This window comes from Carassius gibelio, chromosome A2 (genome assembly GCF_023724105.1).
Source record: "Carassius gibelio isolate Cgi1373 ecotype wild population from Czech Republic chromosome A2, carGib1.2-hapl.c, whole genome shotgun sequence".
Lineage (NCBI taxonomy): Eukaryota > Metazoa > Chordata > Actinopteri > Cypriniformes > Cyprinidae > Carassius > Carassius gibelio.
The window spans coordinates 8,836,597-8,848,801 of NC_068372.1; the positions used below are offsets into that span (position 1 = coordinate 8,836,597).

Below are 12,205 nucleotides of genomic sequence, written 5' to 3' on the forward strand. Positions count from 1 at the left end.
CTGTTCCACTCCTCTTCAATGGCTGTGCAAAGTTGCTGGATATTGCCAGGAACTGGAATACGCTGTTGTATACGCTGATCCAGAGCATCCCAAACATCCTCAATGGGTGACATGTCCGGTGAGTATGCTGGCCATGCAAGAACTGGGATGTTTTCAGCTTCCAGGAATTGTGTAAAGATCGTTGAAATATGCGGCTGTGCATTTTCATGCTGCAACATGAGGTGATGGTCCTGGATGAATGGCATCTCGTCACTGTATTTCTGTGCATTCAAAATGCCATCAATAAAATGCACTTGTGTTAGTTGTCCATAACATACGCCTACCCATACCATAACTCCACCGCCACCATGGGCCACTTGATCATCAGCAAACGGCTCACCCACACGACACCATACATGCTGTCTGCCATCTGCCCTGTACAGTGAATACCAGAATTCATCCGTGAAGAGAACACCTCTCCAAAGTGCCAGACACCATCGAATGTGAGCATTTGCCCACTCAAGTCGGTAACGATGAAGAACTGCAGTCAGGTGAAGACCCTGATGAGTACAACAAGCAGCAGATGAGCTTCCCTGAGATGGTCTCTGGCAGTCTGTGCAGAAATTCGTTGGTTATGTAAACCGATTGTTGCAGCATCTGTCTGGGTGGCTGGTCTCAGATGTTCTTTGAGGTGAAGATGCTGGATGTGGAGGTCCTAGGCTGGTGTGGTTACATGTGGTCAGTTGTGAGGCTGGTTGGATGTACTGCCAAAGATTGCTTATGGTAGAGAAATGAACATTCAATTCATGGGCAATAGCTCTGGTGGACATTCCTGCAGTCAGCATCCCAATTGCATGCTCCCTCAAAACTATATATATATATATATATATATATATATATATATATATATATATATATATATATATATATATATATATATATATAATATAGCAATTTTTATTTACTGTATTTTTATTTCCTCTTATGTTTGGTATGCAGCACTTTGGTTAGCCCTCATGATGTTATGCGCTATAAATAAAGTATACCTACTTTAATGTATTTTACATCAACGAAATAATTTTACCAAGTCCTAACAGCTCATCTTCTAACGTAATGTACTTGACTCTATGGCCACACGGGGGCGTCTGGGCTGGGATGGATGATGGATCCCGCTCGGTGTCGTCTGTGAGTCGTTCCGCGCGTCCACACTAGGAGGCACCGCCGCTGCCTGTTTCCCACATTCACTCTCAGCACCCCACAACAACCGGAAGAAGCTATTTGAATGTGTCATACCCTTTTACAGTCTATGGTCATGCCATGTAGCACCAGTCTGAAGTTAAAGTGTCCGACGCCAGGCGTTTGATAACCCGCTTTCTGCAAACTGAAGAATACTACAGATATGTAGCGAATAAGACGGAAGACATCTTTAAACCGCCGGTATCTTCATCAGCATATCAGAAGCGATAATATATTCTATTGAAACCGTCGTTGATTTCCCTAGAGGTGAGTTAACGTTAATATTATATCACTGGCTTGGGTGAACCCTGAAACACGGCGTATTAAAAGCTTTTCGTCCAGCTGAGTTCATATGAAACAGTTCTGTTGTAAGTGTTGTGTTGTGATATGCGCTGATGCAGAGTCAGAGCTGTCAGATGATGAGCGGCGCTCTGACTTTAGCTTTAGCCCGCGGCATTCACAGGCCTTGTGTCTGCTCTGCATTCACCGTAAACACCTCATCCAGGGACATTGTGCGGGGATTTTAGCTGTTATAATGGTTTCAATGACTGAAAGACTCATAGTCGTAGGAAAAGCTGTGGAGGAATATGTGCGTGACAGGCTGAAGCTAGTTGCTAAGTATCCTAGCGAAGATTCTGGCTATGCTGACGCGTTACCGGAGTGACGTCACACGCAGCTGTAGCTGCCCATAACGGTCGTTTACTGTATATGTGATTGTACATTACCTCACAATGTACATGATAAATATATTACTAGTAAAAATAATTATCCAGGATAATTATTACTTCAAATTATTATTATCTGGAATTCCCGCACTATTTTAAATACTCTTTTTTTTCTTTTTTATGGTTTCTGATGTGGGATTATGGCCAGGTGACATGCAGGTAAACAAATAAAATAGATATTTATTTATGAGTTTTATTTTGAAATATTTTTTATATTATTATTTAAAAAGAGGGCTGCAAGGGGTCTGTGGAAATGTTTAGAGAAAAAGTGATATGCAATATTAAGTTAATTAGTAAATGCAATTAAATTTACAATTAAAATAAGTTTACATATTTAGAAAATCACAATCAAAATGTAAAATAAATAAATAATTTAAAATATGTCAAAGTAACTATATAAATTAGTAAATAAATATAATACTAATGAGTATAGATGCAATATAGAAGTTACTTGTTTATGCAAGAAACTATATAGGCTTGTGCTTTTCTTAAATTGTAGAATTTTGGGATGGGTTCTCGCAAACAAGGATGTGATGATTTGGGGGTAAACATTAAAAACCTCTTATTTAATTTCTTGTTAACTTTGCATCAACTCACACAAACCCCCTGCAATTCTCTCATAAACCCCTGTCTGAGAAACCTCACCATAGATAATATATAGTAGTCTTGTAAATAGTCTCAGTTGTAAAGCTGGTTTTTAAAGATAAAACTTTATTATGTTATTATGGTTTTCAGTTTATGTAACGTTAAAGTGCTTAGAGATTGTAAAGTATGTGCAGACCATAGGTTTGTGATGGTGAGGAAATTTTCCCACCGGTTGAGCGACCTGTGACGACACGGGTAATAACGGTATCACTGTGGGGGTGTTCCCTCTTTTCCTCACTTTTAAATAGCATGTAAAAGCTGCGTGATATTTTACTATCACTTTCAAACAGCAGTAATTCGGCATTAAATCGTAATTTAGTTTGTTTAAATTTTCCCTCTTTTCCTCGCTTTCCTTTGTTGTTTCCTTTGCAACAACAAAATACAATGTCAATCTCTCTAGCCAATATATAAAACATATAACTTTTATTAACAAAACAAATAAAAATGCACTGTGCTAGGGCAGACTATGTCTAATATAAAATTACAAATAACTTGCATAAAGTTTAAATAGGTATACAAAACTGCATAATATAACCAAATAAAGAAAGAAGAGTAGAACGTTTATTAGCAAAACGTGTAAGACCGCTTGGAGGCACAACATACACCTTGATGTCAAATAAAATAAATAAATGACACAAAGTTGAAATAAAATAAAAATTAGTGAACAATGAACCATTTATATATATATGTTTGATGAAAACTTCCAAAATCACCCAGGTAAACGGCAAAAGTTCACAGGTTTTTAAAAATCCAAAATATTGCCAAACACACGCTTTTTTGTATTTTGTTTGGAAACTAAATCATTCGAAAAATAATCAAAACAATGGTGGGGGTCGGTACCGTGGTGGGCAAGTGACATAAACAGTGTTACAGCTTAAGATCGGTATCACTGTCAGCACCGTCTATCACGGCAAGCCTAGCACGCCATACATATTTTCATGCATATGCTGTCCTGTCACAAATTTTCATTAGGCTACAGGTTATAGACTGAGTACTAAAGACTCGGACAACATTCATTTTTGATCAGTGCTGTATTGTAGATTTATGTCAGAAGTTCAAGACACGGCATTGTTTTTTGTTGTTTGTCATTGCACATTGTATGTCTAGACCTTGGTCCTGAATTACACTTAGTAACCACAAAGACTTTTGTACACAATTTATAAAAAAAAAAATATATATATATATTAAATGGAACATCCTGTGCACCTCTGAAGGCTTCATTACCCTTGTGAAAACACGTGCACTTGTAGTGTACTTCAAATCTCTTAAAAAAGTATTGTTTTAAAAAAAACTGTACTTGCAGGTAATGTAATATTAATGAAATAAAAGGCTACTAAATTGTATCTAAAGAGAACACCGTTTCATGACTTATTTTCTTAACAAACTTAAGTACACTTTAATAATGTCAAGTTTTACGTTAAAATGTTGATATTCTTTAAAATAATTGGCTAATATATATTTTCAACAAGGGTAGACTTCATAAACATGTTTTTTTTTAATGCTCTGCAATAGTGTAACACTGTGCTGCCGTGTTTTCATGGTGAATGATATTAATAGTTTATATGATAGCAGTGAGATGTGTTCATATACAGATGGTCACATGGTCAGAGTGACTGGTGGATTGCTATTGATATTTACTCAGCATTGCCCTGGTCTAACTTGCTTCTGTTCTGATAATTATTCTATCCAAGACAAGTGTGTCTAAAGCATTGTGCTCGTTTTGGCCCTTTGGATGATATGGCATCTGTCCAGTGGTTTTAACCCTGTTACAGATGTCTCTGTAATGCAGAAGAATGACAAATCAGGGTGGAGACGCGCAAAACCTCTGAAAGTCTTTCTTCTTATAGATGTGTCAGTTACTGTTAAAGATTAAAAAGTAAGGTTAATCTTCACTGAACTTTGTGTTGCAAAACTATATAAAATATAAAAAAAATGTATGTTTAAAATCTGCATTGTTTGGGCATATTACATACTTAAGGCATATTATTCATCATTTACTCAACCTTGTGTTACAAAGCTGTTTCCTTTTGTGGAACAAAATAGGAGATGGATGAGAGGAAGTGATTATAATGGCAAATCATCACAATTACCTAAAAGGGTGATACAAGTAGTTCATGTGATTTGTTCTGTCATATAAAATATTTCTCTCAAATGTGTCTCCATTGTTCACACTATGAATTATGTGTTTTTAATAATCAGATCCCAGCTAGTAGTGTGCTAATGTGTTCATCTGTCTCACTCTTTCTTTCCAGAAGAGTGATGTCTGCAGCGTCAAGCAATGATTGTCCACACTTGGACTGTGTGGGAGAGATCACTAAGGAAGAGCTCATCCAGAAGTCCCATGTGAGTCTCCACCAAGACCCAGTTGCACCCTCATTATATCTTTGCTTCCACCCATTTCTCATAAGCCAAATGTAGTGTGCACTGTGCACTATTAACAAAGTAATGATCCCTATTAAAGAGTTTGCGAACTTGCCATAGGCACTAATATAAGAGCTTAGGCTATAAACCGCGCATGCTGTTGATAAGAGTGTGATGGAAACAATGTGCATTTTTATGGATGCATTAAACTTTAATGTATTTTAAAAGCATTTGCGGTTGCCGAATAATTGCTTGCCAGATTGCACCTTTAATAGAATTCATGTTTTCAGAAGAGCTTTTCCATAATGTGTAATATGGGCTCCGTCACATATTAGGGCTTGTATAGACTAATCGAGTAGTCGAGTAATCCACTGCTTCAACCACTAGTCAGCACAGTCAGAAACAACCAACTACTCGAGCATGCAGTAACCATAATGCATGCACAGAGTTTGCAACTACGTGAATTTTAGGATTACAGTAATGCGTGTAGCTGTTACTTTCTATGACTTTATCTATGTTGCATGTAAAATTTAAATATGTAGTGTAATAATTAAGGGTGTGCCCAAAGCCGAATACCTTATTTGGAATGGCACAGATAATGGCTTCAAAAACAAATAACGGAAAAAAAATAAATCTGCCTGGATATTCGGTTGAAGCTGGCACAGTCTGTTGTTTGCTGTATAACAGTTGAGCCAGGGGATCAGCACAATATTATACACAGACCTCTAAAGTCAGGCAATAGAGTGTGAAGTGAATGAATGCAAAATTTATGAATGAAAAGAGCGTAATCAAACACCACATTGCTGTTGCTATTCCGTGCATCTCTCATAAATCAGAGCTTGGCAAGAGTAATATCACCTATAACAATACATCATACATTAGGGCTGTGCGATTAATCGAAATCGAATCGAAATCGTAATTTGAGACGTTGCGATTTGCTAATCGCAAAAGCCTGCGAGGTGGACGTGATATTACTCTGTTTCAGAACATACGCATGACTGCAGCCTTGAGTGACAGTCTTACCAATAGAGTAAGGGCACCTCATATCAAGAGCATCTCTTATTGCATGTTCGCTATTCCCAATTCAGAAGATCACACATACAGCTTGTCTTTGAATGTCTCTCATACTCGCTCCTCTCTTCCCTACGAGGCGCAAATCTTAATCATGATCTTGTCTGCTGATAAAAAACAACAACAAAAAAAAACATATATATATATATATATATATATATATATATATATATATATATATATATATATATATATATATATATATATATATATATATATATATATATATATATATATATATATAATATAATATAATATAATATACCGTATTTTCCAGACTGTAAGTCACACTTTTTTTCATAGTTTGGCTGGTCCTGCGACTTATAGTCAGTGCGACATGAACTAAAATAATTGCATGCACAGAGTTTGACATGAACCAAGAGAAATTAACTAAGAGACCTGAACCAAGATAAAACATTACCATCTCCAGCCGTGAGAGGGTGCTCTATACTGCTCAGTGCTCCTGTAGTCTACACTGAAAACATAGAATGCCCTGTCGCGGCTGTAGACGGTAATGTTTTCTCTTGTTTCTAAATAAATGCGACTTATAGTCCAGTGCCACTTATAGTCCGAAAAATAAAATATAATATAATATAATGTAATATAATATGATATATAGAACCCCTCCCAAAACACAATTTAAATTTGAAAGTATTTCAGGGTTGTAATGGTAATTGTAATGGATAGAACAACAGTAATTTCTATTGGAATAATGACAAAAACAAAAAATTTTGTAATGGTTTCATGGAAACTGTAATAATTTCTGTTTCTGTTGTTGTTGTTTTTCTCATACTCATACTGTGCTGCACATTATTGTGTATTGAGCTGAAGTTTGACTTTGCAAATATAAAATCGCAAATCAAATCGCAATCGCAGTATCTGTAAAACAAATCGCAATTTGATATTTTCCACATATCGCACAGCCCTATCATACATGTTCTATTATTTGTATATATTTAAAAGTCAATGATTTAAACCTTAGGCTACGATATGATATGAATGAATGGAATAAGCAGCGCGCTCACCAATCAAACAAGCGTTGCAAGTCTCAGTCTCTCAAAAACCAAACGAGTTCTCTCTCTCAAGAGTAGACTAACAATCAACTTAGATACAGATACATTTTCTAATTGGCCTACATGTCGGGATCTTTATCTTTTGCTGGTTTGTGTGGCACACAATTTTTTTTTTGTTACAGATACAAATACAGATACAAAAACCGGCTGTTACATAAATATTTTAATATCTAATGTCATAATTATAAAGTTTTGACAATTTACATTTGTAATTGTTGCAGTAGGCTATGAATTAATAAGCGTTTATTGATCAGATTATTTATTTTCATATACAGTAGCATGAACCACGAGTAGTTGAGGGACTTTTTCTTTTTTTTTTCTTTTTTTTTTTTTTTTAAATAAGAAATTGACTAGCAGAAATCAGTAGTCGTGCAACCCATGTTGCATATACAGTATACACTACAATGTAAAGGAATATTATTGTGTATTCTACATAAATATAAAAATGCCTACATGTCATAATGGATAGTCATTGCATGTATCAGAAATAGGAGACACGTTCTGTCTTTGCGCTTGCAAATTCCGCCGTGTTAGTTAAAATAATTTAAAATAATCTTTCAGACCCCATACTTTGAAACGGTGGTGTACCTGGCATAAAGACTTGGTAAGACACTTAGCTAAGTATAAATGTGTTGGTTTTCAGGGTCAGTGCCAGGACTGTAAAGTTGGGGGACCAAACCTTTGGGCCTGTCTAGAGGTAAGTTATCTTTATATTCGGTAATGATCTTTAACAAGTTTGGTGTGTGATAGGAATGTGCCAATATTAAAATACTGCGGTGATAGCGATTAACTGCAAATTATTTTGATGTTATACCTTATAACTGATAAATGGCTATTTTGTGTATTAAAAAAAAGTCTTATGAATGGTGACGAGGAAGTCTTAATTATTGAAAGCTAGTTTATAATGAAGGCTCTAGAGGATCATTTAAGTTCATGTTTATGTCTCATCAGAATGGCTGTTCATATGTTGGCTGTGGGGAATCACATGCGGACCACAGCACCGTCCACTCTCAGGTTAGTCTCCTTATTCTTCATTTCTACTGTTTCTGTGAAATAATTATTCAAATGAATGCACTTTGTGTATCAACAGCTCTTTGTATATCTATTATATTTTACTGAAATATTAATAATACATATTTTGTTTGTATAAGTGTACGTACAGTTTAAAGGGATAGTTCACCATCTGTTGCTGGTCCCAATTGATTTTTATCGGATGGGGGGATAAAAACACTATGTAAGTCAATGGGGAGCAGCAGCTGCATCTCTTGAAGACGTTTTCACCTACAGTGAGCTGTCATTGTACATTTCAGACAGGATTAGTGACCCTTATAGCATTACAGCTTTACGATTACTTTTGTTGGCCGATTCAGACCGGTTTAGCTGATCCCTGATCGCATGTGTCACTTCGTGTTGATTTCTGTTATTGTCATTGTGACTGGAGGCTTGAATTATGCTCTGAATCGCTGAAGTGTGTTTTGAATTGCAGGCTGAACTCATCCATTATTAATCAGCACTCCAGTGGGGATCTCCCTTCCCACTAAAGCCCATTCTGATTAGCCATTACCAAAATCCCACAATGCTCTCAAAACACCCTTGTGTCTGTGTTAAAGCGACTGAGAGAAGACAGAGCCATCAGCTATACTTCCGCCACAATAACCTGCATATGCTGAAGTAAATGAAAATCAGCCCTTGTTTTTCTCCCTCTAAGTTGTTTTCCTCTAGCAGAGTGCTTGTGGGGATAGAGCGCTGCGGTGATGATGTGTTTTTGTATGTGAACACAGAAGGTAGCATCACTCTGGTTGCCTCGACAAAAACCCAATAGGATTTTTCCATTGGCTTTAGGATTATTGCAGAAAATAAGTTTCGTGAATAATGAAAGTATATGATTCTTAAACATTTTGTTTATAAAGATACTTTTCATAGTGCATTTTTGGAATCAGCACCCCAACGTTAGTAAGAAACGAGTATTGAATATCATTCAGCAAGTATTATGTAGGCTAATATGTAGGTTATTAGTATTATTTAATTTATCTTTTTTTCAGTTGTGTAAACTGCCAGGATCATGAGTGCACTGGGCATACGATGTAGATGAGTTTTCTATTATCCTTGCTGTGCTGTGAGTTTAAATGGATATGGGCATGTATTACTTCCGATCCATCACTGAAATGGTCAGAGTTGCAGATTTTGGCAGCGTTCGTATTTTGGCACTGTTCTCATTAATGTTTTAATGCCCTGTCTGGCTGCAGTTGAACCAGTTCTAGTGCCGCAGCGAAAGCCAATCCAGTCACATGAATAATGTAGAGACCTGCTAGCCACCGCTGTGTGCTTGCCCAGCCCTCACGTTGTCCTCATGTTGCAACTCCCCATTTCCCCTGGTTCGTTTTCACTTTCACGTGTTTTGCCCTAAATTTTGAAGAGTCTTTCTGTTGCATTGTAGGTTTCATATGTTGAGAAAGAGCTCGACATTCTGACTGCCTTTTATGGAGGAAGTAAAAAACACTTAAACAGAAGTTTTGGCCTAATAACTGGCAGCAGATATTTTAAATCTGAGATTTTAATAAAAAATGTGTTAACAAAAAAGCTTTAGTGTAGAATTTGACATGTTTTAATCCTTCAAAACCATTAAAACCATGGATTTTGAATGACAATATTTATTCAAAGGCCAAAATATAGTGTGTGATTTTTATTTATTTATTTATTTATTCAAAACAGTTGCAGGGCGATCACTAGTTGATTTCAATTGCAATATCCATTGGTTAATTAAAACCTATATAACAGGATTTAAAATGACACTTCTAGACACACAAGACTCATAACTCGCTGTCTTCAAATGAAATCGGTCATTGAAAATGGGTAATTGGCAAAAAAAAAACGAGTTTTCTGGATAAATTGGTGATTTAAAAAATATATATATTTTCCTATTCAGATGAATGCTAACGTTACTACTACTAATTACTATTATTATTATTATAGAAGCTGACATTGATGTAGTCCTAAATGTATTTTGCAGCTTTAGTAATTACAATGAAATAAATGGTTTATATTTAAATTGTTTTGTTATTATTATTTATAATTTACATTTTGATCATTAAACTTGCAGATACTAATTTATTTGCACTTAAATGTCTAAGCAATGTGCCTTTTTCTTTCAGGAGGCACGGCACAACTTGACGGTGAATCTGACCACTTTGAGAGTGTGGTGCTATGCTTGTTCCAAGGAGGTTTTCCTGGAAAGAAAACTGGGTCCACACGCAGCGTCCAGCTCTACCAAGCCCATCTCCCCAGGACAGACCCCGAGCCCGGTCAGAACTCTTATGCACTTTCTGTGAATGCAAAGCAGAGATTAGAAGTTTGGTTGTGCTTCGATAAAAATCCTCCTTTTATATTTACAACATGGTCTTTGCAATGTAAACACGACTCTACATATTTGCAAAGAAGACAAGTCCAATCACAGTCTCAGTATGCAAACAGATGTAAGACAAAAGACCAATCACTATTCAGTATGTAAATATGATGTCATTTTTGTCAGTTATATTTTGAATGCTGAACATTCTATCAGTAGCGATGGAATTTTGTTTTAAATAAATGTAATTAAAGTCTTCTACTGATTGATTTTGAGATTGCAGGTTTTCTGCACGTTGTTTAGATGCACTTATTTGCTTGCTTTGCTAAAGGTGTGCTATGGCTGATCTTCTTCCATTGTCTTTCTGGTTCTCAGGACTTCAAAGCCCCTGGGAGCCCCACCTCCCTGAGAGTTCCTCCAGCAGGAGCCTGTGATGACGTGGACATGGAGACCGAGGAAGAGGATGAACTGAGGACAAGAGGTCCTTCATCTCTCATGTCTGGTGTTCTGTGGATGTGCTCTGCATTCTACACTGTTAGTCTGATCTTCTTCATCTGTTCCTGCTCACAGGTCTGACTGGACTGAAGAACATTGGCAATACCTGCTACATGAATGCAGCTCTCCAGGCGCTTTCCAACTGGTAAGAACCCTACTAATCAGAATGGTGTTTATCCCCATGACCTAATTGTTCTCCTTCAGTCTGGTTTTACTCAAGTTTAATCCAGTTCTTACTTTGTTGTTTATCTTCTAGTCCTCCACTGACACAGTTTTTCCTGGAATGTGGTGGTCTGGTGAAGACAGACAAGAAGCCAGCGCTAAGCAAAAGCTATCAGAAACTCATCACAGACCTGTGGCACAAAAACGGGTACATTCCTCTTTTGCCGTTTCCTATTTCAGTGTCATTTTTGTATGTTTTTTTAATAGCTTTCTTTGCTCTTGTTTTGTGTGATTGCAGGAATTCCTATGTTGTTCCTACAAATCTGTTTCAAGGCATTAAGGCTGTAAACCCAATGTTTCGTGGTTATTCCCAACAGGTATGTTTTCTTAAATTAATTTGTTTAAAACATTGGGGATGCCCCAATATAAAAAATATGGCTTCAGTTTTCTGGCCTTAAATAATATGTTTTGATGATTTCTGTAACCGCAATAATCTTGGGTTTTTGCATGTAAACGTAAGAAGCATATTACCTAAACCAAACCAGCTTAAAGTATGGGTTGAGAGTTCTAACCCTGATGTTTTAGTAATCACTGAGACATGGTTGCGTAACTCTATTCCCTACCCTGACCTGTGTTTATCTGGTTACAACCTGTTTCGGCAGGATAGGTGATCTTAGGGTTGGGGGGTGGCAATTTTCACCAAAGAATATCTTCAATGTAGTATAGCCCAGGCAAAGTCTATAGCCAAACAGTATGATCTTCTTGTTCTTAACATGTAATTATCAAATGGTTTTTCTTTATCTGTGGCTGGCTGCTATCACCCTCCATCAGGACCAGCATGAACCCTAGAGGCCTTAAGCAATGCATGGGTCTGAGTTGATAATACTTGGCAATCTAAACTGGGACATGCTTAAGCCCCCTGAGAAAGTTGTACAACAATTTGACTGCCTAAACCTTGACCAAATCATAAACCTACCCATTAGAGACAACCCAAAAAATTGTGACAAGGCCACATTGATAGATGTTGTGTTTACAAATGCCCTACTCATATCGGGTGTTTTTTGCAATGACCTCAGCAACCACTGTTTTATTGCCTGTTTTAGAAAACAACCTTA

At 36.7% G+C, this 12,205-nt stretch overlaps 1 protein-coding gene across 1 annotated transcript in view; it reads left to right on the forward strand.

Annotated features, from left to right (window-relative positions):
- Window positions 1-1,187: 1,187 nt before the first annotated feature.
- The window catches only part of LOC128025718 (ubiquitin carboxyl-terminal hydrolase 33), a 34,875-nt gene continuing 23,857 nt past the window's right edge, over window positions 1,188-12,205 (forward strand). Inside the window, exons 1-9 of the mRNA XM_052612245.1 lie at window positions 1,188-1,482; window positions 4,838-4,928; window positions 7,734-7,787; window positions 8,042-8,104; window positions 10,243-10,392; window positions 10,809-10,914; window positions 11,004-11,073; window positions 11,185-11,298; window positions 11,389-11,467. Coding sequence (XP_052468205.1) covers window positions 4,845-4,928; window positions 7,734-7,787; window positions 8,042-8,104; window positions 10,243-10,392; window positions 10,809-10,914; window positions 11,004-11,073; window positions 11,185-11,298; window positions 11,389-11,467 — 720 coding nt within the window. The 5' untranslated portion in view covers window positions 1,188-1,482; window positions 4,838-4,844. The remainder of the gene's footprint in view (window positions 1,483-4,837; window positions 4,929-7,733; window positions 7,788-8,041; window positions 8,105-10,242; window positions 10,393-10,808; window positions 10,915-11,003; window positions 11,074-11,184; window positions 11,299-11,388; window positions 11,468-12,205) is intronic.